At 42.8% G+C, this 27,941-nt stretch overlaps 1 protein-coding gene across 9 annotated transcripts in view; it reads left to right on the forward strand.

Annotated features, from left to right (window-relative positions):
* RNF44 (ring finger protein 44) overlaps positions 1 to 27,941 on the forward strand; it is a 73,075-nt gene that overhangs the window by 38,805 nt on the left and 6,329 nt on the right. Inside the window, exons 2-9 of one of the 9 annotated variants that reach the window (XM_070738958.1) lie at positions 1,864 to 2,074; positions 13,048 to 13,226; positions 15,326 to 15,460; positions 19,448 to 19,615; positions 21,602 to 21,775; positions 24,882 to 25,046; positions 27,504 to 27,622; positions 27,852 to 27,939. In XM_070738958.1, coding sequence (XP_070595059.1) covers positions 15,398 to 15,460; positions 19,448 to 19,615; positions 21,602 to 21,775; positions 24,882 to 25,046; positions 27,504 to 27,622; positions 27,852 to 27,939 — 777 coding nt within the window. In that variant the 5' untranslated portion in view covers positions 1,864 to 2,074; positions 13,048 to 13,226; positions 15,326 to 15,397. Of the gene's footprint in view, positions 1 to 1,694; positions 2,075 to 2,388; positions 3,267 to 13,047; positions 13,227 to 15,228; positions 15,461 to 19,447; positions 19,616 to 21,601; positions 21,776 to 24,881; positions 25,047 to 27,503; positions 27,623 to 27,851; positions 27,940 to 27,941 lie in introns of those variants that run through there. The other 8 variants (XM_070738953.1, XM_070738957.1, XM_070738956.1 and 5 more) reach the window with 8 other exon arrangements.

The raw sequence follows: 27,941 nt of genomic DNA on the forward strand, positions 1-27,941 counted from the left end.
AATACTCTTCAGACAAGATGACTTTGGACAAGCAAAGCGAAGTCACAATTGGCTTTCCCCCCACCTCTATTTGTATTCTGCCTTTATTATTTTTACAAACATCCCAAGGTTGCAGACATATCCAACTCATCTTCCCCCTCTTATGTTCCCCACAACCATCCTGTGAAATGGGTTGGGCTGAGAGATTGATTTACCCAAAGTCACCCAGAGTTAGCTTTCATGTTCCAAGGTGAGACTTGAACTCAGGATCTATACTTTAATCACTAGAACAAACTGTCAAGCAGTTGGCTTTTGTGATTAACCATCTCTAGTGATTAACCATCTCTTTAACCAAAAAAATTCTTGAACAACTAAAAATGCATTTTAGTTTTTCAAGAGGTTTTTTTTTCGGTTAGAGATGGATTTAAAAAGCTTAAAGCTTTAAGCTTTTGAGCCAACAATGCAGGAAGAGTAAAGCGGACTTATGAACCCCATAATCGTCCTTGATCAGATACTCTCCCTTTCCTCATGTTATTTGAAAAATAACCACCAGATGTGCCCTCTATTGGCATATGTGGTTTGTCCTGATGGATGTCTATTACTGTATTGATTGAAATAATATGAGTTAAAGTCCTTACTCTAGTTAGAGAAGTTTCAGAAAGGCATTATCTTTGAAAGAAGATAATGAAGAAAAAAGATAAGCGCACCAGTGTGTGCCCAGGTCCCTGTTCTAATGTTCCCTCTTATCAGTATCCATCTTATGTACTGTATATAAACAACCTTATATACATATGTATATGCATATATGCATACTTGACAAATAAATAGGAAATAGGAAGACCTATAAATGGAGGAATCTCCATTCATACCTCCACAAAATTGTACTTTTCATTGAATAACCTTGTATCACAATTTATTTATTTATTTGGTTTATTTATTTATTTAATTATTTATTTTGTCCAATACACAATGAGGGTTTTAGTGGGTATATATCTATATACACATAGTAAAATACATGATGAAGGTTATAGAGGAGATACTCATAGTAAAATATATCTAAGAAATAATAGAAAAGAAGGTATAGTAATAGAACATATCAATGAAAGAATAGAAGAAGAGATATAGGAATAGAAGAAAGGTTTTTATTTATTTAAAAGTGTCCCTCTACTTTTTCTACTATCCATTTACAATGTGTCAATCGGATTACGCATTTATAATATGCATATTCTCTAAAGCAAAGATGAAATTAAAACCTTGTTTTGATTACGCCCAAGACTAGAGAATGTATTAACGTTGTCATTCACCTCAGTGAGCTGCACAGCACCAACCAATTGCATTTAAGTACAGCTACTCATCATTCAGTACCATTACACATTGCAAGATACTAAAATAGGGGGGAGAGGGAGCAACAATTCTTTCGCCCGGGGAGGCAAACAAAGAGGTTCATGCCTGAGATCCACGAATCTTTCCCGCCTCCCGCTGAAGGGACCAGAAGATTTACTTGCGCGGGTCGTTTTGCGCGGGTGCCTCAGAGTCCCCGCCGTGTCACCTAGATCCGACTGACCGCACCTCGGCTACGGTTGCCATGACGTCGCCCCGCTAACACCCCCTCGGTAGGCTTTGGCTTCGCCGCTGCCGCGTGCAGCTCGCTCGGACGCGCCCAAGCACGACTGCGCGAGAGGGCCGTGGGCTTCGGCTAATTGCAGCGGCGGGCCCGGTCACGTGTCGTAGCGCTCGGGGCCGCGCCTCTCCTCCCCCCCCTCCTCCCCAGTTGGCCCAAGCCAGGCTCGGGCGCGCGCGCTCAGGTCCGAATGTTGTGAATAAAATGCGCCGTTTGTTCCACCTCGGCGGCGCAGGCAGCTCTTAAAGGACCAGAGACCGCAGGTCGCCGCCGCCTTCTTGGACCTCCCCAGCTGTGGGGGCAACTCGGAGGAGGCTGCGGCGCTCTGCAAGCGCGGAGGAAAACAAAGAAGCCGCCGGAAACCGCCGTGGGGGGCGCGGGCACGGGGCACGGAGCCGGCGCCCAGGAGCCACGGCCCAAAGGAGGGCTTATGTGGGGTGCAGCTGCACCCAGGAGAGCGGAGCCAGCGGGCAGGTAGGCAGGGCAGATCGGGGGGCGTTGGGGGCGCTCATTGCATGCACGCACAGCTGCGAGCTGGAGATGCACGGGGAGGGAGGGGCGCGTCGCTTGGACTGGGCGGCTTAACGGTCCTCCCTCCAGATGATTTAAGGCCCTTCGAAGCCATACATGAAACCCGGCTTTTAACAATGCAATTGGGGTGGTGGTGGGTTTCTGCCCAAGATGGTTCTTATGGGTGATGCTGCTGGAGGGGGGAGGGTCAAATGGGCCGGCACTGCAAACTGCGGCTTCCTAACAAACAAAAACGCAGTCGGCGGGGGCCTTTCCTCTTCCTCGATTGTCGTTTGCACCTGCAGCTCATCGAGAGCTTAACGGGGACAGTCGATCGTGGTGTCTTTGCCTTTCTTTTGCAAAACGCGAAACGCCGCTTTTGAGCTTTTCTTCCCTGATGGGGAAACCGCGTCTCCTTCCTGTTCCTTTCAAGCGAAGGGTGAGGCGGCTGCAAAGGGGACCAAAAAGGGAGAAAACGGCTGAGGTGGGGGTGATTGAAAGGAGGCTCCGGCTGGTGGGTTTGCTCGGCGCGCGGTCGGAGAAAGGGGGCCGCTTCCTGCTTTGACTGACACGTGCGGCTTCTCTGCTGTTGTTGACGCCTTTGTCTTGGAGCGCGAAGGCGGCTCGTCCCTTCCTGCGGTGGCTCGAGGCCCGTCGGGCTCGCCTAAGGAGGGTTGGGCGTGAGCCGCCCTCTTCTGCTTTTTCTCCGGGCTCGCGTTTCCGTTTTGGCTGGGCAGGCCGGAGGACTAGGCGGTCCCCGCTCTCTCTCTCTTTGTTATTGCTTTTGTTTCGCGCGGAGCACGTGGCCTGTGATCTCGCGGTTCTTAAAGTTGCAGATCCCCGCAACCCTGGCTTCAAGCAACCCATTTGGACTCCTTGGATCCAGACTCCTGGCCTTTGGGAGGAAGAAAGGGGAGGAAAAAAAGAAAACGGAAGGAAAGAAATAAAGAAATTCCAGAAAAGCGCCTCCTTCTCCTAGAGCCGGAGTGGGATGGGGAAAAGAAATTGCGGCCGACCCCCATGGTCTCTGCCTGATCAAAATCAGGTCCAGCGATTTGCAGCAAATGCAGAGCAGCTATGTGGCAATCAAAATGCGGGATTTACAGTATTCCGATTGGGATTGACGGGCAATGGCAGATTTCGACAATGAAAAACGGTTGGTGGGATCTGAGTCGCTGGTTGGTGTTGCGAAACAAATTTTGAAGGTGACTTGTGAATGCAAAAGAGTGTGAAGGCAACAGGAAACAAAGTGGGGAGGGGGGAGGGTCATGGTTGGAAGTAGCTTGCCTCCTTTTCTCTCTCGTACAAAGCGGATGGTCCTTTTTGAGCGTTTATGGCCCTGGTGGTTTCCTGTCATGAGTTTCTCTAAAGCTGCTGCTGCTTTTCCTTTGCTGCTGCTCTCCAGATGTTGAACTTCATGAAGTCCGGATTGACACCGGGAGGGAGTCTACAGAGAGGGATGGCATACAAATCTAATTAATAATAATAATTATCATTATTATTATTATTATTATTATTATTTTTGTTGTTGTTGTTATTATTATTATTATTATTATTATTACTACTACTACTACTACTACTACTACTACTACTACTACTACTACTACTCTGGGAGGTGTGTTCCAAATGATGGAGCATGCATGTGAGAGCTGCAACCTTATGGGTGTTTTATGTCAAGATGCCAAATTCTGTGAGAACCACCACCTTGAACAAAGCCAGTCTCCTTTTTGATTTTCCCAGTTTGTGTGAACCTCTCTCATTCCCCAGGAGCAGTGGAAACATAGTGCAGGTTGTTCCACCAGAGGGAAAATTTTCCTTCCTTGGTTTCTCCAAATGGATACAGAACTGAATGGTTTGCATTGAAATGGAGGAGAGGCACAGGAAGTGTGAGGAAAGTTATTTGTTACTAGGTTTGGTTTTAGAAATGAGAGCAAATAAAATGTGAAATTTCTACCAAAGGAGAAAAATCTTAATATTGCTTTGAATAGTTTGTTGGTGCTAGGGCTTTTGTTACTCTGAAATAATGAAAGGAGAATATGAGTAGAAATCAAAATTGCCATTTTGATTTTGTGAGGTAACTGGACTACCAATGATTTCTGACTGATCTACCAGTCACAAAAGATAGCTCCTAGATCAGCCCCCACCCCCCCAAATCCTTTTGGGCATCAGGGATCTTTTCTCTGGAGAGCAGTTTTTCCACAGACCAGAGGGAGCATGGTTTCCGCAAACTTCCTGCATCCCTTGGATGGGGCTTTACTTGTTTGCTCAGCCCCATTTCTGGCATGCTGTGGACCGGTGTCTGGGAGCCCATCCTAGATGAATTCATCTGTCTTGGAGTTTGGCTATATTGATATACAGTACTGTACCTTGGGTCCCCTTTTTCTTCATTCCTCTCTGTCTTTGTTTCTCTATTTAACTTGGAATGTTTATGGAAAATTTGTGGTAGTGACATGCTTACAAGAAATGTGGAGAGATGGGGCAGGCACATTCTGAGATTTCCCCAAATATCTATACTGTACTACTATGATGATGTGGTACTTTTTTCCTTTTTAAAACTTGCATGTTACAGGAAGCACAATATTATTTCCTGTGGCATGTCTGGTGAGGCATGCAAATATGCATTATATATGTTAGCTGATTGCCAGCCTGAACAATTACAGGTCGCGGAACTCGTGAGATTTAACATAATGGAACAGCTAGAAGGCTTGAATGATGTCTGAGGAGATACTTGAATGTTATTCTGAAGATTTTTCCCAGTTGACATAGTGCTGATCAGTGAAAATAATTGCTTTATTGTGTCAGTTAACTCCACTTGAAGTGGAAAGCTTTTATAGCAATGGCTAGCCAAGGAATGATTACCTGAATTGACACATTGTTAGTTGCCGGACAGTTTTTATTGGCCACTAGTAGATGTAATACAGTCGATAGTTAAGATGAAAAGAGTGCCTTCTCCTAATAACATTTAGGCTTCCTGTGGAGTGTCCAATAATAACATTATTTGAATCAGGAGCAGTGTGATTTCCATACCACTCTAAGTGGAAAAGTACCTTGGGCCTGTTCAGATCTTTTCTTTTGCATTTATATGTTTAAAACAGCCCTTTAACTTGGGGAAGTTGCAAAGAGATTTTATTGCACTTTGTGAAAGTTAAAATGGTGACACACTTTGCTAGACTTGGGACGCCACAGTCACTACAGAACCTAGTCAGTCTTGGATTTCAGAAAAGCTAATTCGAATTAAACTTAATTAGTTGTGAGATACTAGACCTTCATGAAATCTCAGGGCTGATTAAGAAACAAAAAAAATATTTGTGGAGTGAGCAGTTGCAAACCACTTCTGAACAGTTGCCAAAAAACCTGCATGAATGTCTCCATAAGCCACTAGTACAGGGGTTTCCAATCTTGGCAACTTTAAGACTTTGTGGACTTCAACTCCCAGAATTCCTCAGCCAGCTTTGCCCTGGGAGTTGAAGTCCACAAGTCTTAAAATTGTCATGGTTGGAGAGTCTGCGAAGATGAGCTTCATTTGAGTTTTACTTGTTACTTTTGAAGGGTATCTTTAAACAATATGAAAACATTCCTCTGGTTTCTTGTAAAACTGCTTGTGGAATATCTCACCCTATAATTTAAGACAGAACAAGAAGCGGTAACTTAAGCCGGAGAATGGACAAAGCAAATATTTTAGTTGTTTGAATTTATTTTTAATGTTTAAACTGTCTTAAAATGAGTCTTGATTAAGTGAATTTAAAACCTGAGCAACAATTGAAATACTTTATGGTAGTGGGAAAGGGGGAGATCTTCCTTAGCTCAGAGCCTATAATAGAGAAAAGTTATTTCTTTTTAGAAACACCACATAATAGTGATGCCTTCAAAATGAAAAGTAAAATCTTCAAGTTAGCTTGTATCCTGATAAATTCATGGCTGCATCTATATAGACACAATAACAGTTTTTTTCCGAACGCCATCACTCTACTAAACAAATAATTCCCTCAACACTGTCAGACTTTCTACTAAATCTGCACTTCTATTCTACTAGTTTTTCTCATCATTCCTATCACCCATTTCCTCCCATGTTGACTGTATGACTGTAATTTGTTGCTTATATCCTAAGATTTTTATTAATATTGCTTCTTCATTGCTTATTTGACCCCTATGACAATCATTAAGTGTTGTACCACATGATTCTTGACAAATGTATATTTTATTTTATGTACGCTGAGAGCATATGCACCAAGACAAATTCCTTGTGTGTCCAATCACACTTGGCCAATAAAAATTCTATTCTATTCTATATAGTTGTTCTGGCAATTATGTGGAGGCAAATACCATTATACCCAGGCATGTCAAACTGGCAGGCCTGTGAGCCACATACAGCCTGTGGAGGCCACGCCCACTCCGTCTTCACAAGGGCAAAAAATATCACCATACAGCCCATGATGTGATTGGGTTTGATAACCCTGATTATACCAGTACAAAATGCAGTAGAATTTGTTTGTAGGTGTCTTTTTGAGGCATACAATTCCTTGTATTCTTGTATATTGCAATTGGAAATCCCAGCTCACTCAGCATTGGCTTCACCTGCCAGATGGGGAAGTACAGCAGCCAATTGCCTTGTGTTTGTGCAAGAGCATTTATAAGTAATTCTAGCTTTTTGACAAATATAGTTATTGACTTTTCTCCTTGCCCTAAAGGAGGCTGCTATATAGGATTGTCTTCTCTAAAATATTTTTTTCTTTAACAAGCCAGGCAAATGGATGACTTTGGAGAAGTGAATGTTGCAAAAGAACAGGAGAGCAATGCTGATCAGTATCACAGGCCATTACCTTCATGTACCAAATGCCTTGATGGTCTGCTCTTGCTTAGCTAGAAGTTAAAGTTTTTTTTAAAAAATGGAGGAAGATGATTCTATTTTTTTCTAAATCAATTGCCTTGACCTTTTTTGAATTTAATATACGGTTAGAGGATGTTCATTTAGGACATCACAATCCTCCATTGGAATAATGTTGCATGTTCCAAATTACTATTGGAAAAGATAGTTTATTAATTTGCTTTGTGTTGCCTGTTTTCAACATTAATATGGCACTGTTGCAATGTTTGGGTAATTGTTCTACTTTTTATACAATTAAACAAGGTCATTCCAAACTTGTTATTGGTTGTTCATTTGTCCATCTTTCAGCAATAAACATAGAGAGCTGCTAAGACCACACATCATGGAAAAAAAAGTTTAATTCATAAAAAGCAATGGGAATCAATTGTTCATTGAAGTATAAAGTTTCAAGTTTCAAGTTTAATCAGATTTGTATGCCGCCCCTCTCCGCAGACTCGGGCCGGCTCACAGCAATAACAATACAATGTAAAACAAATCTAATATTTAAGTTAATTTAAAAAACACCACAAATTAAAACCAATCATACATACTAGCGTACCATGCATAAATTTTATAAGCCTAGGGGGAGGGAACATGTCAATTCCCCCATGCCTGACGACAGAGGTGGGTTTTAAGGAGCTTACGAAAGGCTAGGAGGGTGGGGGCAACTCTGATATCTGGGGGGAGTTGGTTCCAAAGGGTCGGGGCCGCCACAGAGAAGGCTCTTCCCCTGGGTCCCACCAAACGACATTGTTTAGTTGACGGGACCCGGAGAAGGCCAACTCTGTGGGACTTTGTCAACAAGATTGGATATTTTTGTGTATGGAGAGACTTTTTGGCTACCATTTTTGTGTTAAAATATATGTTTAATTCTAAACTACAATTGTAAGTTGTCTTGAAAAAGTTAAAGTGTCCCTAGGAAGGAAATTTATTCAGAAAACATATGGAACTTATATAAATTCAGATATGACATGTATCAGGGTTGCTTCCATGCAAAATCCAGGAAAGAAAGACCCCAACTCCATGTTGCTAGAGATGAGTACTTTTACTAGACAAGAACTGATAGCGACAAAAGGAAAGCAAGATCTGAGGCAAAAGGCTCATAAATGCATATATAAAGAATCTGAAATCCCTCCCTTATAACCCCCCTAGGCAAATCATCCAATTTGAATGTCCCAAGATGTCAGGTGGGTACATTGGCCGTTTGGGCCCTCAAAGCTGTTGACCTTGAGCAGGCTATAAACATGTCCATGTAGCCTGGTAGTACGTGATGAGAATTTTCCTCCCTATGCCCCTAATCAAACACAGGCAGAGACATCTCCAGCACATCTATCCCCACCCCCTCCAAATACCTAACCGTCCCTCCACCCCCGTTTCTATGGCAGCCGAAGCAAGCAGCCAGTGTGGAGGCTGACAAGATGAATGGATTAGTAGAAAATCATGATGCTCCAACATGTAAAAAACCAAATAACTGCTTTTAAAATGAAACTGTAGGCAAATTACAAAAGTGACGATGCATAACCACAGTGAGAAGATTTGAGAAATAATATTTGTCCAATCTTGGAAATATATTTGAACTAATAATGATACTGGTAGTCCTCAGACTATGATGGCAATTGGATCTGGTATTTTCTTGGCTGAGCAACAGAGTTGTAAAGTGTGAGGCTGCATCAGTTAGCAATCCCAATAGTTTTGGTTGCCCTTGTAACCTCAGTACCATGTGGATAGTTAAGCGGTAAGAGATGGAAGTCCCAGGCTATGATCACCATGCATTTATTTGGGTGCCATGATTACGGCTAAGATGTATGCTATGGAGACTGGGCAGGTGATGAGGTCCTATTCTATAGTGGGATTCGTCATGGGCGAAAGTGGCAGGAATGTCTTACAAGTTTCCAGATTTCCCATTGACTCTGTAGGAAGCTGGCAGAGAAGGTTGCAAATGATGATCACTTGATTGTGGCTTGCTGTAATGTCATAATTGCAATCTGGGTCCTCAGATTGCAATCAAATGACCATGGGGCTGTACAATTTGTGAACTGGTGTTCAGTGCTACTGTAATTTTGAATGATCATTGAATGGAGTGGTCACAATTCAAGGACAACCTGTAAATGGGCTTAGGGGATGATCTAGGCAGAAAGCGACCACATTAACGACCACCACAATTTACAAATGTAATCCTGAATTCAATTACTGCTATAAGTTAAGGACTACCTGTACACTATTGTATTTACTGATGGCTAGCCAGTGGTTCTGTTTAGAATGAGGAGATCCCTTTTCTGCACAGGAGAAGAGTAGGGGAGCTCCTGGAGGTCCAATGTGAGGAATGTTCTTGAATAAAATAATCCGACTTCACTTAGAATTGGATGCCAGCTGGCCTGGTCCAGTGATGGTGCCCAGGAAACACTGTGGAACCTAGTTATCTGACAGGAATTTGAGCCAGTTATTCTCCTGTGTGCTGCTAAAGGGAGTCCAAGCATGGGAATAAACTCTGGTCAGTTCTTAGGGACGGAATTTAATTTTAATTTTAGAAGTAGGCCTTCCCATCTGCTTTCCAGTCAGTTTTCAAAACTCAGTCGAGTAGGTGGCCATTCTGTTGTCAGGCAGATTTTGTGGTGGCCGTAACCACTGCCTAATTGCAAGTTGCCAGGCAGAATAGCAGTGGCCATTTTAAGTAGCAGTTTCTGTGCACTGAGTGTGCCAACGGCCATTTTAAAAGCCGTTATCGATGGCAAGGCTTCAATCGCCATTTTGTGAGTGTTCTCACAGGAAGGTCATGTTCTTTCCCTTGACAGCAATTCAAACCTTCACTGGCTGCTCTGCATAGTGAGAGGTGTGGTTGAGTCCTGTGTTCATAAATCCATGGGGCTCCTGGCCCAAATTCATTAAGTTTGGAGTCACTGCCCAAGAGCTACTCTCCTTACTGGGCTCATGGGGTGTTCCCCTTCGTCGAGCCAGTTCTGTCAGAGTTGGAGTGCCAGTCATTTGCCTACTTCACCATCTAATACGGCTGGCAAATCAGATAAATCCATGGGGGAGAAGCCATCCCCTTCTGCTGCTCCCAAAAGGCCACATCTAAAAGCCATGTCGCCTCTAAGGAGAAAGCCAAGGCTTCTGGGTTGTCATCATCTTACAGCAGCCCTTAAAGATGCTGAGAGAAGGCTTTGGGCCTTGGAAAAACAATTTGAGAAAGCCCAAAATTAGGCCGTTTTATCTCAGATACCTCAGCTGCAGCTGCAAGCACCCCTGTCTGCACAGCCCTTGCTACCTTCCCCATCTCCAGTCCAGATTGCAAACCCATCTGTGCTTACAGGAACTGCAACTGAGAGAGATTGATCTCCAGACCATCCTTTTGTAGTTCAGGTCAACAATTGGAACACCGTTGGCATAAGTTGGATGTCAGGAGGGCTCTCCGGATTTATGTGTGTCGGACAACTTCATTCTGAAAGACTGAAGTGCTCTTTGTCATGTTTCTCCCAGCTTCCATGGGTCACAAGGTCACAGCTCAGACTGCTGGCTTAAGGCTGGCATTGTCAGGGCTTATGAGGCTCAGTCCTGGCCTGTCCCTGGCAAGATCATGGCACATTCCACCTGTAGCGTGGCCACTTCAGCGGCCTGGGCCATGCAGGCTTCCATCGAAGAAATATGCAGCGCTGCTACATGGTCTTTGCCTTTCCCATTTGTCAGACATTACAAACTTGACTCATCTGTATCTGTTGAGGCTGCCTCTGGCGGGCAGGTACTCCAGAAGGTCTGCTCCACCTCTGCTCCCCTGAACCAGCCTTCTGCCCACAAGACTTAGGCTTGGATATATTCCATGCTTGGACTCTACATAGCAGTGCACAAGAGAAGTGCCATTGGCAACCTTAACGGTTTTCCCTGTGCACTGCAGGGAGAGTACAAACCCGACCTGGCTTTGTGTGGTCCAGGGTTGCAATCCTACTACTTGGACATGTTCTACACCTGATATTTGTTTGCGCTTTTGTTTGAAAACTGACTGAAAGAACAGATAGAGGGCATACTTCAAACTAAAATTAAACTCAGTCCCTAACAACTGACCATACTTTGTTCCCATGCTTGGACTCTCCCCGCACAGAGAAAACCATACAGGTAAGCCAAGCAGCACACTTCTGCTGTGCGCTGCTAAGTAGAGTCCATAGTCCACGTTCCAAAAGACATAAGAACATATGATACAGTATTAACTATGTCAGCTAAAAAAAACATTTGACACACACACACACACACATATGTGTGTGTGTGTGTGTGTGTGTTTTTCTTATGTCGGATCACCCTGGTATATTTAAGGAACGTCACAGCTCCTTTTTTGCCTCTAGGCCCAACCCAGGACCACTTCAAGGCAGTTAATATATTTATAGCCGACAACTATATTCTGTATGTGTTAAATTTTTTTTTTTTAAACACAAACATTTAACATATATATATATATATATATATATATATATATATATATATATATATATATATATATATAATTCTTGTTTTAAAAAGAAGAGTTGGAAAGCAATAAAGGAAACTATGAGCAACTTAAATAAAAATCTCTATGGTTTCAAATCATGTTGACTCCTGGCGATTGTCTCTAATAAGTCATTGTAGTTTTCTTGGCAAGGTTTTTCAGAGTTTTGCATTGTTCTGGCCTCTAGGGCTGAAAGACTATGAGTGTTCATGGTCACCCAACTGACTTTGTACATAAAGTGGGGCTAGAACTAAATCTCCCAATTTCTAGGCCACACCACATTGGTTGTCCAGATTATTATGTCATTGGTTGGAAATGGTTGAAAATGCTAGAGAAAAATACGGTAGGTGAATAAATAGCCTTGCAGAAAATTGTCTTGGTGTCTACCAAGATGTTTTCTTATGAACATTCTATCCTTTTTGTTGAGTTTCAGAAAGCATACCACCTTTATAATAGATATTGCATACTTGGATTTTTAGAACTCCAATTTTGAACAAAAATTATCTCATCCAAACCCCTGAGGATAGGTGTTCTCATTGAGTGACAACTAGCTACAAAAAAGGAAATAAATTGCAAATGATTTTTATACTGGCAAGATGTGCAAAGTGGGATTCATGTTTGGACCTGTTTTTTTAAAAAACCTTTGTCTAAAATATCTCAATAGGAGGATTAAATTATGAACTCACCAGATTTGCATATAATACCAAAAAGTGGGGATTGAGAAGAATTCCTAAAGGCTTCTTTTTAAAGAAAAAAATCTTTATTAATATATATACATTAAAACCAAAAAGAAAACACTATATAAGCAGTAGACAAAGGAAACGGTGAACAAAAAAAAGGAAAAGGAAATGGTTTGAATTCTAATTTGAATGGTTTTTAAAGAAGATCAGGCTATAATATTACTGTTTATTACCTCCTGCATCATATGCAATCTTTCCTAAAAGCTGATTGCTGGGTAGTGACATTAGAATGTTAGCATATGCTTACATTTTTAAAATGAGACTCTGGATGTAGCTTATTAATATATACCTCATCCAAATGCTGTTGGATTTAATGATGGCTGTGTTTTTGTTTATCATTGCAGGACCTTTATTACTTTCTTTGCATGGTCAAGCGTGATCTATGAATTCTTTGTTGCATCTGGATATTCAAAGTTTAAATCTCTTTCAACCACAGATTTTCTTGGCCCATTATATTGTGAAGTTATGTGTCTTAGTTCTCCTGTAGATTACGCTGGAGTGCTCAGAGCCTCTTAAAAGAAAGAAAGAGATAAAATTGGATTCACAACTAGATTTAATTAAAAGTGGTAGAAGGGAATGAAAGATAGGAAACAGAAAAGAAAGGCATACCACAGGAATGAACAAGCAAGTCAAAATTATTAGCTATTCGGAGAGAACATTTAAATGGAGACCACGTAATATAAAGAAAGTTTTAGTCTAGTACTGAATACATGTGGATTTTTTCATTTCTTCTTCTTGTGTTGCAACCTACCAGTCCCTCTAGCATAACTCTTCTACAGATTGTTCTGTTTTAAAACTTAAAACTCAAAACTCTTTTTATTACAGGGCTGGTGTTTAATAGCTCTTTCATCCCTGTTTGCAGATCCCAAAGAACCAGTGTGGAACTGCGTTTGGAGTGTGAGATCCAGCATCACCTTTTGCCTTGTGAACATCTCCAATGCGACCATGGGAACTGGCAGTGAATAGGTGGCCTCCTGTCCCATTTGACCAGCAACTATTCCCAGGAGAGAGCTGTGGCAGCCCAGCACACCTCAGGAGAAGGTAGAGAGCTTCATCTTTTAACTAATGTTGATAATTCAGTGCAAACCAGCATTCTCCCTATGGGCTTTAGAGGGATTCAGAGGTTTGATGTGCCTCCTTAAAACATAGCACAGACGTTGTGCTGCATGACTACAGATGACACCGCTATAGTTTTAAAGAATGCATCTTTGGTTTAAAGATATTTTTGGATTATCCAGTCCAGTCAGTGGCTCTAAAATATCTTTACAATCCCACATGTCAGTATTAGACAGGTCCAGATCTTTCTCACTCCAGTTGTTTCAAAATAATCTCGGTTCCACTAGGAACACTCTCACTTGCTGTGACTGCCCTGTATAACAAAGCCAATATAGCACTTGTTCAGTTACTTGAAGAAAAGCTTTATAGATCTTCAACAAGAAATCTTTTATAAATGTATGCCCAGGTTGCTACAGTCACATTACTCTTGATGTGGTACACGATATCAGATAGACGGAAATTAATGCTTACTCCATGGATGAACCATTAATCATAAGCTTGTGTTTTATCACTATATCTGCTAGATAATGAGATGGTTTTGCCCAGTTGCTTGGAATCTCGTCAAGTCCAGAAGATTATTCATGAAAACTAATGAGCTTTGTGCATTTCTTCTCTTGGCATTTTTTCTCTGCAGAATGAAGGAATGACACATAGCCGAATCTTGGCAGCTATACCACAAAATCAGTGTATTGAATGCACTAATTGCATTTATGGCCTAATTCGCTGAATGAGCAGCTAGACCTTCCTCTGCCCCACATAATATTACTACATTAATACCTCGTCTTATGAACTTAATTGGTTCCCGGAGGAGGTTCGTAAAGTGAAATGTTCGTAAGACGAAACAATGTTTCCCATAGGAAACAATGTAAAATCAATTAATGCGTGCAAGGCACCCCCCACCCCACACAAAAATGGCGCTCCGCTGGGCACCACCGCCCAGCTGTCGTGTTTTGAAACAGCCGGGGGGCTTCTCGGCGTCCTCCTGAACCCAAACGCCAAACCCGAACTTTTGCCGAACTTCCGGGTTCGGCGTTCGGGAGACCGCCGAGAAACCCCGCCGCCTGGCTGTCGCCTTTTGAATCAGCCAGGGGGCTCCTCGGCGTTCTCCCGAATGCCAAACCCGGAAGTTCAGCAAAAGTTCGGCGTTCGGGTTCAAGAGAACGCTGAGAAGCCCTGCCGCCCGGCTGTCAGCTTTGCAAAAGAGCACGGAGCTGTCGGCTGGTCGGGAGGCTCAAACAGAGGTGGGGAATCCCAATAGGGAATTCCATGGGCGGAGCTTTGACATCATGGAGACGTCCTTCCTGGCCGGCCGAAACGTGGCCTCCAGGAAGGACGTCTTCATGACGTCAAAGCTCCGCCCATGGAATTCTTTATTGGGATTCCCCACCTCTGTTTGAGCCTCCCGACTGGCTGACAGCTCCACGCTCTTTTGCAAAGCTGACAGCCAGGCGGTGGAGCTTCTCAGCGTTTTCCTGAAGCTGAACACCGAACCCGAACTTTTGCTGAATTTCCTGGTTCGGCGTTCGGGAGAACGCCGAGAAGCCCCCCGGCTGTTTCAAAAGGTGACAGCCGGGCAGTGGGGCTTCTCGGCGGCCTCCCGAGCGCCGAACCCAGAAGTTCGGCAAAAGTTCGGGTTTGGGAGAACGCCGAGAAGCCCCCCCGGCTGTTTCAAAAGGCAACAGCCGGGTGGCGGGGTTTCTCGGCAGCAACCCAAACCCGAACTTTTGCCGAACTTCCGGGTTCGGCGTTTGGGCGGCGGGTTCGTAAGGCGGAAAAAGTTTGTAAGAAGAGGCAAAAAAATTCCGAACCCCAGGTTCATATCGGAAAGTTTATATGACGAGGGATTCGTATCACGAGGTACCACTGTATGTTGACCTATCCTTGACATTAAAAATTGGTGTATTCATAGCTAAGAGGTCAGCACAGATAAGTGGCCAGCCCCTAGGGTCACCCCTCTATATTTCTCTCCCCGCAACTGGCACCACAGCCCTCCTTTCCGGCACCACTGGGGCCGACGTGAGCGACCTCTACAAACTCTCCTAGCCCAGGATGAGAACTACTTGCACCCGGCTTTTTTCCAGCAGCAGCAGCAGCCACAGCCACAAGTCTCTGTAGATGAGCACCCAGCGTATGTTCTGGCCACCACGCCACCACGAATGCTTCACCCAGCGGCACACACATCCCACCAGCATCCATTCATGGTGGATCTCCATGATCAGGTAAGGTGGATGTTGTGTCATAAATACATTTAGAAACCTATGTTCGGGATATTGTCCCGCCTACATTTGGAAGAGTCTTATTGGCCAAGGATAGTAGAACCATAAGTTTCCCTTCTCATATACTGAAAAGGGTAAATTTTGTTGTTGTACTTGTAGCCAAGACTTAGCATCCTTTGAAAGCTTTTGCCTATGAAAGCCTATACAGTGTTCCCTCGATTTTCGCGGGGGATGCATTCCGAGACCGCCCGCGAAAGTCGAATTTCCGCGAAGTAGAGATGCGGAAGTAAATACACCATTTTTGGCTATGGACAGTATCACAAGCCTTCCCTTAACACTTTAAACCCCTAAATTACCAATTCCCATTCCCTTAACAACCATTTACTCACCATTATTACTGGTATTCACCATTGAATAAGACAATTAGGGATCCTGATATTTATAAACATAATTATTAACAATAATTATTTTTTTTGTTATTTATTTGCAAAAATTATTAGTTTGGCGATGGCATATGATGTGGTATAGAAAAAAACCTGCGGAGTATTTTTTTAATTAATATTTTTTGAAAAACCGTGGTATAGGCTATTCGCGAAGTTCGAACCCGCGAAAATCGAGGTAACACTGTATAACTGATAGTGTGAACCATCCTTTAAAACTGTTTAAGGTATAGCAGTTTTAGGATCCAGTTGTTGACTAAAAGAATGGCAATGGGGAATATAAAACTGCTCATAAGTACAGCACATGCTGCTTAGTTGCCTGGCTATTTTATTTGCAGGTGATGAGATAATTTATAACTTCATTGGAAAGAGCATGCTTTTGTACAGGCACCAATCTAAGCTGATTCTTTAATATCTTCACTTGAAAGTTTCACATCTTTTGGTTGGGAAGCACTTCTGCTTGAAACCCTGAGGTACATTTTCCTCATTTCATTCACAGAATTTCCCCTTTTTGCTGCTAGTGATGGAATGCAAAAAGCAATGAAAGTTTCTGTATCGGCCATTAGGACCATTGTGAAGTCAAACTTATCCTGCTTTTGAGATTGAATTTTTCTTCGCACAAAGAGGAATATACAAACATTTTATAATACTTTGGATGTTTGCCAGGTATCATATGATGGTATCTTAAAACAATATATGTAAAGGGCGATTAAATAGTTTTGTTCCTCTCGTTTTTATTATATTGTTTCATTTAATATTGTAGGGATTTAAAGTGTGATGCCTGGAATCTATTTCAGCAGGAGGGCCTTGCTTACACTTTTAAAAATATGCATCAGAATTCGGCATATATTTGATAAAAGCTGAAGTGACCAGAGTGGGGGTAGTGAAATCATAACCAGTGTAATGTGCAATCGATACCTTAGACATTATGAGAAAAGCCATCCAAGCCCTTTAAAATCTGTATTCTTTTAGCAGTGAAAGTGCAGTTGTGTGACTGCTATAATTGTGGGAATGTTGTTCCTATGGCAACATGTACCCAGCTGCTGCTGAAATTCTGAAACTTCCAGCAGGGCCAAGCATTTGACTTTTGACTTTCCAGTTAGGCTTCTGCCCTGTTAATCTTCCTTGCCCTCCGCTTGGTAAGACAGCATCAAACAGTCCTTGCAGAGGATAGGTCTCTTAAGAATCCATTGGTTTGCAGATATCGCTGCACTGTGATCAGACACTTCCATGGTAGCCAATAATTATGGCGGCTGTAATCCAACAACTGCATCTGAAGAGCCTTATGCTTCTCATCTCTCTTCCAATACTTTATAGACCTGTATGGTGAAGTGGAGCCATATATGTGTCCACTGATTTTCGGCCTTGGGGAAGGCAGTTTTCACCTTCCCCAGGCTTCAGGAGCCTTCCGCGAAGCCTCCAGAGTGTGAAAAATGGTCCAACAGGCAAACTTGAAGTTTGTTTTTCTGAACTTCTGCTTTGCCTGTTGGGCTGTTTTTCCCACTCTGGAGGCTTCAAGGAAGCCTGAGGGTGTAAAATGGCCCAACTTGTGGGCGCATGCACGGGGATGCGCATATGAGCAGTATAGGGTTGTGTGCTGGCACATGCTAGTGTGTGCATACCCTCCCATTTTTGGCACACAAGAAGAAAAAGGTTCACTATCATGGCTAGACTAAATTTATTTCACACAAATATATTTCTTGCCTTACTACCAGAAATGTGTTGATTCATACTGATTAGACTCTTTGCTGGCTGGCATCATCTTTCATCACGTTGGCAGCATACAGTTGGTACACTGGATTCGGAATGTAATTTGTATGTTGTATGTGTTGGTTTAGCTACATTAAACTCCCAACAACATCAAATAATCTAGCAGCCTGAATCTCTCGGCCAGTAGTATGCTTGACAAGAGTCCATCTTCCAAAAATGTACAGGAAAAGATTTAACACTTTTTAGACTATGCAGTCTATCATAAAAACATGTTAGATTGATGGAATAACATGGGGAAAATGTTTTCAACAAGAGAATAGAATGATTCCTGTTTGTGCTGCTGTTTGCTTTTGAGATTAGTGTAATATATAAACTAATGCAATATAGTGAAATATACTGCTCAAAAAAATAAAGGGAACACTTAAGCAACAGAATATAATTCCAAATTAATCAAACTTCTGTGAAATTAAACTGCCCACTTAGGAAGCAACACTGATTGACAATCCATTTCATTTTGTTGTCAGCACATTCAACTGTGTACAGAACAAAGTATTCAATGAGAATATTTCATTCATTCAGATGTAGGATGTGTTATTTGAATATTCCCTTTATTTTTTTGATACCATGGCCTTTCGAGACTGAAGGATGCCAAAGCAATAGTGAAATACAGTAATCCCTCGTTTTTCATGGAGGATGTGTTCCAAGACCACCCGTGAAAAACAAATTTCTGTGAAGTAGAGGAAAGATATATTTTTTAATGTATTTAACGAGTATTTGGACTTTTAAAACCCACCCTTTGCATTAAACAGTCATTCTATAATGTTTCTCATCTGGAACTACATGTGATATCCTACCAGTTTCTTTAATAGAGTACAGTAGTACTGTAGAAGAATTTTATGAATTTTTAATGGATTTAAAATTTTCAATGGATTTAAGCCCCCTTTGAAGCCCCTTGAAGTAGCAAATCCGCAAAAGATGAACCGCGAAGTAGCGAGGGATTACTGTATAAACTTTCATGGGCATTGTCAATACTGTACATAAAAGGAAACTGAATAAGCAACTATCTATGACCCATAGTGGCACAGTGGTTAGAGTGCAGTACTACAGGCTACTTCTGATCACCAGTTGCCAGCAGTTTGGGAGATCGAATCTCACCAGGTTCAAGGTTGACTCAGCCTTCCATCCTTCTGGGGTAGGACTCAGGGGGACAACATGCTCACTCTGTAAACTGCTTAGGGAAGGCTGTAAAGCACTGTGAAGTGGTATATAAGTCTAAATGCTATTGCTATCTTAGCAACATACCGGTATATAAAATAAAGATAAAAAGTACTGCTTTCAAGAAAGACAACAAAGCATCCTGGAGATGGATTGTTATTAGCAAACTTTAGCTTCTTAAGGAATAGTGAAAATGCAGGATATACAATTTACAAGTAGAGAAAAAACTGTACTGCTTGATTATTAGACAAAGATGGGGTGGTAGTTAATATGAGCCTGAGAATCTTGTAAAATTAGTATTTTTCAGGAGAAACTTTCCCATTACTACTTCAATTTTGGGATCATGAGCACTCAATTTCAATTGTTTATGATTCCATGTTATGGTAATCAAACTTAATATCACCAGGTTTATATACCTTTGATTTGTTATCCCTAATCTTTGTTCTTTGTTGTTTGTGCTGATTTTAAATCGCTTCCTTTTACGGTTTGTGTCTGACTAGTACTTCCTTTTTTAATTACTATTGCTTAATGTCAAATCTACATTCATACATTAAAGAGATTAGTGGGGAAACGTAAAATACTTTGGATGTGATTTGATTATGCTTTATCTCACCTTCCCTTCCAGGTGCATCAGGGAGCTGTCCCTCTCTCCTACACGGTGACCACAGTAACAACACAAGGCTTCCCCATTCACACTAGCCAGCACATACCTGGCTGCAGTGCGCAGCAGCTCCCAGCATGCTCAGTGATGTTCAGTGGACAGCACTATCCACTCTGCTGCCTCCCACCCCCTGTGAGTCCTTTGGCTTAAAAAGAGGCGGAATTAATTCTGGATGACCTGGCATGAATTACCAATATTTGTTTGTACACGTGCTGCGGGTTCATGACAGTTATGGACTTGACCCAGATAGTTATGGGCCCGACTTACAGGAGACGTCATATGCTTCATTCATCTTGGGACATTGGCAATATGATCCGGATGGTCAAATCAGTTCCCTGCCATAGTCTGATCACAGTCTGGTTGCTTTGGAGTTTTTAATGGCTGTTTCCTGCTGCGGAGGCAGTTTGAGGTTGTTCCTGAGGCTCCAGGAGGCACAGTCTTGATCATTGCTTGGAAAATGAGTGCAATGATAAACATAGATTGGGTTGCAGCTATACATCCCCTCACTGCTTGTAGATCCTGTGGTGGTGAACCAGGGGGGCTTTGTTGACAACAGACCTGGCATTAAGCAACAGCAGCCTGAGGCCAGGGCCCTGACATCCCAAGTCACCAGGTATACGAGATGGGGCAGAACAAGTAATTGCTTTGAAACAGCGAGTCCTAGTTCCCAGAGAGAGGCCTACCTCCCTGCTCGCCATATCTACCTCTCCCAGTTATGACCGTAATACTCTGGCTCTCAAACACCCTAGAGATCTCTCCCCCCAACATCTACAGCCCTCCTCCTTCCCAGCAGGTCCGTCTCCCCAGTCATACCAAGTGGAGGGTTATATTTGGGTCTCAGATAGTCATTGACAGGAGAGGTTTGGTTCATCTTGTGCACCAATTGTGGCTGTTCCTGGAATGTGCAGTTCTATTCAATCAGTTGGGTCTTAGTCACTTCCCACTGGATAATTGCAAAACACTTTACATGGGACCGCTGATGAGCACATAGAAGTTGCAGTTAGTCCAGAATTTGGCACTGCAGGTAGTTACGGGCATGCCTTGGTACCACCATGGTACACCATTACTTCATCATTATTTTGTGAGCTGCACTGGCTTCTGGGTGCAAATTATGATGTTGGTCATGACCTTAATGGAGCTGGATTTTGAGGATGTTTGTTCTCAATTTTCTATGCTTATCCTGTGAGATCCAGTTAAACTAACTAAAGAAGCCAAAGAAAGCCCTCTGAGACATCTTCAGTAACCAAACTATTAAATAAACCCAAAATAAAATAAAAAAACCAAGAGGTACATATAGCATACAGTGTGAGTCCTATTGCAAGTATTTCTTTTAGTCAGCCCCTTGAGACGAGGTAGCCATTGTGGCAGGAAATAGCAACAGCAGCGGCTTGCGATCTTTCCTGATGGCTTCCCCATTGACTTTCTGGGGAAGCCAGCAGAGATGATTGAAAATGTTGTGGGGTGCTTGGCAACTGTAAGCGTAAACAGGTTGCCGTGCAGCCGGATTGTCATAATTTGACTGTGGGGGGAGTTGGGTTGGTGCAACATTTTGCAACTGTCATGAACCACCAAACGTATTATGATTGTACACTGTTGTTAAAAGGTTGATTGTAAGTCAGGGACTACCTGTAAAAAGGCTAAGAAAGGAACCTGAAAGACCAGGACGTACATTTCCAGCACTCAGGTAAGCAGGGACAACGTCAGAGAAATAAGCACGGAACAAGAAACTCCCAAGAAGAAAACAGCACCCCCATCAATCTGGCAATGCAAGCTACTATATATATGAACAAGGAGGAAATGACATACTTGTATTGATGATGTTATCTAGCTGTCTAATGAAACATCTGCAACCAACCAACCAAACTCAGAGAGTATTAAGGACTCCACAGTTCAACTCTGAGTTGCGTATATTTATTGGAGAGAATAAATAACTTGGTTTCCATTTAAAGGCCTTTAGGCCTGTGCTAGTCTTTGGAGATGGCATTTTGCTGCCAAATGGATTTTCCCCTTTTTATTGGCAGGCTGAGGTCAATTATTTTTCAAGTAGACATGCTGATCTTAAACGCACTGAAGGTAGCTTTCTTTAGAGGATGCTGTCTTTCTGTTTTCGTCTTACAGCTGATCCAGGCCTGTGCCATGCAGCAACTCCATGTCTCTTATCAAACATTCCCACCACTCATTTCCAGTGATCATTATATCCTGCACCCTCCACCGCCTGTGCCACCACACCAGCCTCCACATATGACAGCCCTCGGCCAGTTTGTCCCACTCCAGCCACAGCATCCTCGTATGGTAAGTTTCTTGAGATGGCATAACTTTGATCAGAAGGAAGAAGTGGTCACTGCTCTTATTTCCCCACACCTGCATCTACTCTCGTGCAAAAACGTGTAGCATACCATCTCCCGATTTCCTAAAACTTTGGAATCAAAGAGAATACCTTGCAGCATAGAAGAAGCAGCTTGCAGATGGCCACTACCCTGTTTCCCCGAAAATAAGTCACTCCTGAAAGTAAGACATAGGAGAGGTTTCATAGAATTGCCTAATATAAGGCATCCCCCCAAAGTAAGACATAGGAGACGTTTCGTTTCGCAGCATTCCCGAACAAAACATATATAACACTACTGTCCATAAATTGCATCCCAAAACGCTGCATCAATCAGATTTAAAACACATCCAACATGCGGCTGTGTATTTGGATGCATTTTTGCTGCAGCACAGGATATAGGATACAGCAGTGATTTTCAACCTTTTTTGAGCCACGGCACATTTTTTACATTTACGAAACCCTGGGGCACATTGATCGGGGGGAGGGTGGGGGCTAAAAAAAGTTTGGATAAAAAAATTCTCTCTCTTCCTCCCTTTCGCTCTATTTCTCTCTCCCTCCCTCTTTCTCTCCCTTCCTTCTTTCTCTCTCCATCCCTCTTTCTTTCTCTTCCGTCCTTCCTCTCTTTTTTGCTCTCTTTCTCTCTCCATCCCTACCTCCCTCTATGTCTTTCTCTCTCCTTCCCTCCCTCTCTTTTTCTCTCTCTTTCTCTCTTTCTTGCTTTCTCTCTCTCTTGTTCTCTTTCTCTCTCTTGCTTTCTTTCTCTCTCTCTCTCTTGCTTTCTTTCTCTCTCTGAGCTTCGCGGCACACCTGACCATGTCTGCGGCACACTGGTTGAAAAACACTGGGATACAGGATACAATTCAATGGAAAAAAATAAGACATTCCCTGAAAATAAGACGTAGCACATCTTTGGGAGCAAAAATTAATATAAGGCGCTATCTTATTTTTGAGGAAACAGGGTAATACCATAGTCCAGTGATGGCGAACCTTTTTGGCCTTGTGTATTGAAAGAGCATGGGCGCGCTATTGCACATGTGCAAGTGCCCTCACCCATAATTCAATGTCCAAAGAGGGCAAAAACAGTTCCCTCGCCCCCTGGAGACTCTCTAGAGGCCAGAAACGGCCTGTTTCCCAACTTCTGATGGACCCAGTAGGCTCATGTTTTGCCCTCCCCAGACTCCAAAGGCTTCCCTGGAGACGGGGGAGAGTAAAAACGCCCTCCCCACCCCAGAGGCTCTCTGGAAGCCAAAAATGCCCTCCCAGAGCCTCTGTGCGAGCCAAAAATCAGCTGGCCAGCAGACACATACACGTTGGAACTGAGCTAGGGCAACAGCTTGCGTGCCGGTAGATATGGGTCCACATGCCACCTGTGGCACCCGTGCCATAAGTTCGCCATCACTGCCATAGTAATTTTCTATCTTAAAGGACTGCAGAGTCGTTGACCTGGAGCTACTCTTGAAACTCAAACTTGAAATTGGTTCAGAATGTAAAAGCACAAATAATTATGGAAACACCTCTCCTTGACCACACCACACCATGCTTTGCAAGTTACACTGACTCCCTAAAAGCTTCTTGATGGTGTTGTCTGTAAAGCTCTTTGTGGCACAAAGCAGGGTTACTTAAGGAACTGCCTGGCTCCAGTTGTCTCTGTTTATCCTGTGAGATCCAGCTAAGTGGAAATGTTTTGGTTCCCTTCCACAAAATAGTGTCACTACTGGGGTCCAGGGATATGTTTTTATTTTTGGCACTTCTGGAACATCATTTTCCCTGAGGCTTAGATGGTCTCAGCATTTATGTATTCTCACAAGACCCTGAAAGCCTGGTTCTTCTCCTAAATGTTGGACCATACCTAGGCTCAGCCTATGCCTAATGTCAGACCATTGAATAAGATATGTGCTCCTTAGCTCCTTTGTTCTGTTGTTAGTGTTGTTACTGTTGTTAATGATACCGTCTCCTGTTATTTTGTGTTCCAGTGTATTATTTTATTTCATACTATATTCTATCTAATAATTAATTCCTTTGAATTGTAAATTGCCCAGAATCTGTCTGGTGAATTGGGTGGCCATATAAATCTAGAGGGAATGGAGCATCTCCCTTATGAAACCAGGTTGCAACGCCTTGGTCTCTTCAGCCTTGAAAGACGGTGTTTAAGGGGTGACTTGATCGAAGTGTATAAAATCAGGCACGGGATAGAAAAGGTGGATAGAGAAAAAATATTTTCTCTATCACACAATACTAGGACAAGGGGGCACTCCCTAAAGCTCATAGGTAAGAAAGTGAGGAAATATTTCTTCACCCAGAGGGTCATTGGTTTATGCAATTGGAGCAAGGCTTGAAGAAAATTGCAGACAGTTGGAGCATGAGTGGCCGTAATTTGGTTAATGAGAAAGATGAAAAAAACACGACTAGCTACAGAATAAGCCACCTTTCCTAAGGAAGATGATAATCGAAGGAGTCAGCGAAGAGTAAAAAGCAGATTTAGAAGATATTTTTCAGCCTGAAACTGAGAAGGAGCTTTCAGGTGTTAGTGCAGAAAGAAGCTGTGAGCCTTCAGAGAAGGAAGCAAGTCCTGTGGAATACAGTGGCTAATTCCTAAAGAGCAGAGAAGATTCTGGTTGGTCCTCCCAGGAAATTTTGTTGATAGCTTTTTTCTACAGATAGAGGAAGCCCTCCCCCCCAAAAATCAGCTGTTTTTGGTTCTTTCTTTCCTTTTGACCACTGGATAAAACTTAGTTGAGCAAGGAGGAACTGGGGGAGTGGAGGTCAAGACCTGTCTCCTCTCATTCCAGAGTACACCACGTAGAATAATAGACTTACATTACAAGAGAAGTCCATTCCAGTTGAGTGTTAGGAAAAGCTTCCTAGGTAGAGATTTAGACTCAATGGCCTAAATGACTTCTTCCCTGAGTCTATATATTAGTTACACAGATTAATCTTGTGGAGGTATAGTACATGGTAGCTTGTCTTATTGATGGTACGCAAGAGTTAGCCATCTTTTGGTTCCAGTTCTTACTCTTCAGACGTATTGGGGAGCAATTTCCAATGCAGACTGTGTATCTCCTTTTCCCACAGCCACTTCAGAGGATAGAAAACGAGGTAGAGCTTCGGGGTGAACAGCACTCAATGGGGGGCTTCTCGTATTCTCCTTCCCATCATACTCCTGCATTGTCTCCCTCTGTACCATTGTATCTTCCACACACACACGACCCACTTCACCAAGAACTGCCGTTTGGAGTGGTAAGTGCCATGTTAAAAGAAAAAAGCCGTTCTCTGTGGCCTCTGAACCAGGTAGAAGAGGGTGTCTTAATAAATAAAACCAAAATCTTTTTGTTTGGCAACCACAAGCGTGGTAGCAGTGTGATGATTTGTTGCTGGATCTGTTGAAGGATAGAGTAGTAGATCCTTGGAACAAACTTCCAGCAGATGTGGTAGATCAATCCACAGTAACTGAATTTAAACATGCCTGGGATAAACATATATCCATCCTAAGATAAAATACAGAAAATAGTATAAGGGCAGACTAGATGGACCATGAGGTCTTTTTCTGCCGTCAGACTTCTATGTTTCTATGTTTCTAAACTGGGTACCTCCTGCCAGGTTATATTCCAAAAAAGTAAGAGAGGGGTTTAGAAGATGCAAATGGACAGCAAGGTCTAAAGAAGGCTCAGATTTTGACTCGAGAGTACTGTATTTTTCAGACTGTAAGATGCACCAAGATTTAAAAGAGGTAAGTAAGGAAAAAAGTTTTGGTCCTCCCCGGACCCCAGAAATACTTGCAAACCTCCCAAACTCCCTGCATGCCCCCTTTTTTCTGCAAAAATGGAGGCAATTTTGCCTTCCCCAGCCCCCAACAGCATTCTGCAGGCTTTCCAAACACTCTGCATGCCCCATTTTTTGCAAAAACTGACCAGTTTTCCATCTGTTTTTGCAAAAAATGGGGCTCTTGGGGGCTGAGGAAAGGCAAAAATGTCCTCATTTTTGCAAAAAATGGACATTTTAAGTATAAAGTATTTAAGTATGAAACAGACTGACATTTCCATTCTCTTTGGGAGGGGGGTCTTATACTCTGAAAAATACGGTACTTCCCCTTGTGAGAAAAACATGGTTAGGAATAATGTTCAGGCTAAGAAAGGCAGCTGATGGAATAGAGATGATAGTTTATAGAACTAGATGAAGCATTTGAAAACCTTAGGTATAGGCAGTCTTCGACTTACAACAATTTAGTGACTGTTCAAAAGTTACCACAGTGAAAAAATGTGACTTATGATTGCTTTTCAGAGTTACAACCTTTGCAGCATCCCCCCCCCCCCCCCCAAAACCATATAATCCAAATTCAGGCGCTTGGCAGCTGGTTCATATTCATAACCATTGCTATGTCCTTAGGTCACGTGATTCCCCCCTTTTGCGATATTCAGACAAGCAAAAGTCAGTGAGGGAAGTCAGATGCATGGGTTACTAACTTTACCAGCTGCAGTGTTTCACTTAACAACTGGTGAGAAACTCACAAAACTTAAATGTCTCAATGACAGAAATTTTGAGCTCAGTTGTGATCTTAGGACTATCTGTATTCAAATAAAAGCCCGTTTGTTCTTATGTTAACCAAGTGTCTATGTGGTCTTCGGTCTGTCTTATACTCCCAAGACAAAAATGGAAAAACAAAAAGGATAGGAAAAAAGACACCCGTCCCTTCCAGAGGGGGTATGACCGGCATCCCAGTGGGTGGGCCAGTGTCCTTCCTTACAGGTAGTTCTTGAGCTGCATTCAGAAGTGTCATCCCTGCAGTCAAGCAGCGCAACATCATGTGACTGCATCGTGTAGCCATATCAGTCCCAACTATAATGGCAATCTTGGTTTGCCTTCCTAACCCCAAGACCTGATTCATCAGGTAGAAATCTGGGAGTTGCAACGAAGGATAATGAGGATGTTACAGAGGGAGGAGGGAGGCGGATGGAGACCATGTATGAACACAAGAAGAATGGGGGATGGATGGTGCGTCTGAGTGCAAGGGGATGCAGGGTGTGAGCTTAAGAAGGTGGCTGGGATTTCCCAGAGCTACTGGTGGTTTTCCTTATTGAATTCCCCATTGACTGTCCTTGTGAGAGACTGTCAGGATAGGTCACAAATAGCAAGTCTCTGCTCTGGGAATATTGTGGCGGCCAGATCCCATGTCATCTTTTGCCCCTCTCCTTGTAGCTTGCCATTTCCCAAGATTGCATAGATTTATAGTAATACTGTAATGCAGGGGTCCCCAAACTTGGCAAGTTTAAGACTTGTGTACTTCAACTCCCAGAATTCTCTAGCCAGCTTTACTGGCTGGAGAATTCTGGGAGTTGAAGTCCACAAGTCTTAAAATTGCCAAGTTTGAAGACCTCTGCTGTAATGTTTTAGATGCGAGAGGGGTAGCCAACTAAGGTCCCAGTGACAGAGAATGTGGTTTCTAGTGCTTTGCATAACTTCTTTCTGTTCTCTGTTACTAGGACAACAGGAATAAATGATGCAACATAGTAAAGAAAAAAGCAGAACATATTCCTTTTTTTTAATTTGCATATCATATCATGCTAAAGGAGCCAGATTTTCTTTGCAAACTTTTGCTTGGCTAGAATATGTTAATTCTTTTTTTTCCCCACGTGGCATGGAATGTATGCGGAGGTTACAGATTAGACAGCATTGACAAAGCTTGTGATGTCCCCACAGCCATATCCACATATGATGCCCCGGCGGCTGAATTCCCAGCGATACAGATTACAGCAACCACTGCCTCCGCCGCCACCTCCTCCACCGCCATACTACCCAAGCTTCCTGCCATACTTTCTGTGAGTATCTCTGGTAACAGGGAGGAGAACCCCGAGTCGAAAATGCTCCCTTCATTGGAATAAAGCATTGCAGAATTAAAAGCTTTGCTTTCCTTAATAGCCACTTGGGGAGCAAGGGGCCAATATAGGCCCAGCAGTATCCTCCATCACAACATCCATTTTGGTGTGCCATGGGTGCATGTGTTACTTCCCCGTCTGTTCACTGCTATCTGCTTCTTTAAAATTGCAGCTCAATGCTTCCTGTGTCGCCAACAGCTGTGGGGCCCACAATAAGTTTGGACTTGGACGTGGATGATGTAGAGATGGAAAACTATGAGGT

The sequence above is a fragment of the Erythrolamprus reginae genome, chromosome 2, assembly GCF_031021105.1.
Source record: "Erythrolamprus reginae isolate rEryReg1 chromosome 2, rEryReg1.hap1, whole genome shotgun sequence".
Taxonomy (NCBI): Eukaryota; Metazoa; Chordata; class Lepidosauria; order Squamata; family Dipsadidae; genus Erythrolamprus; species Erythrolamprus reginae.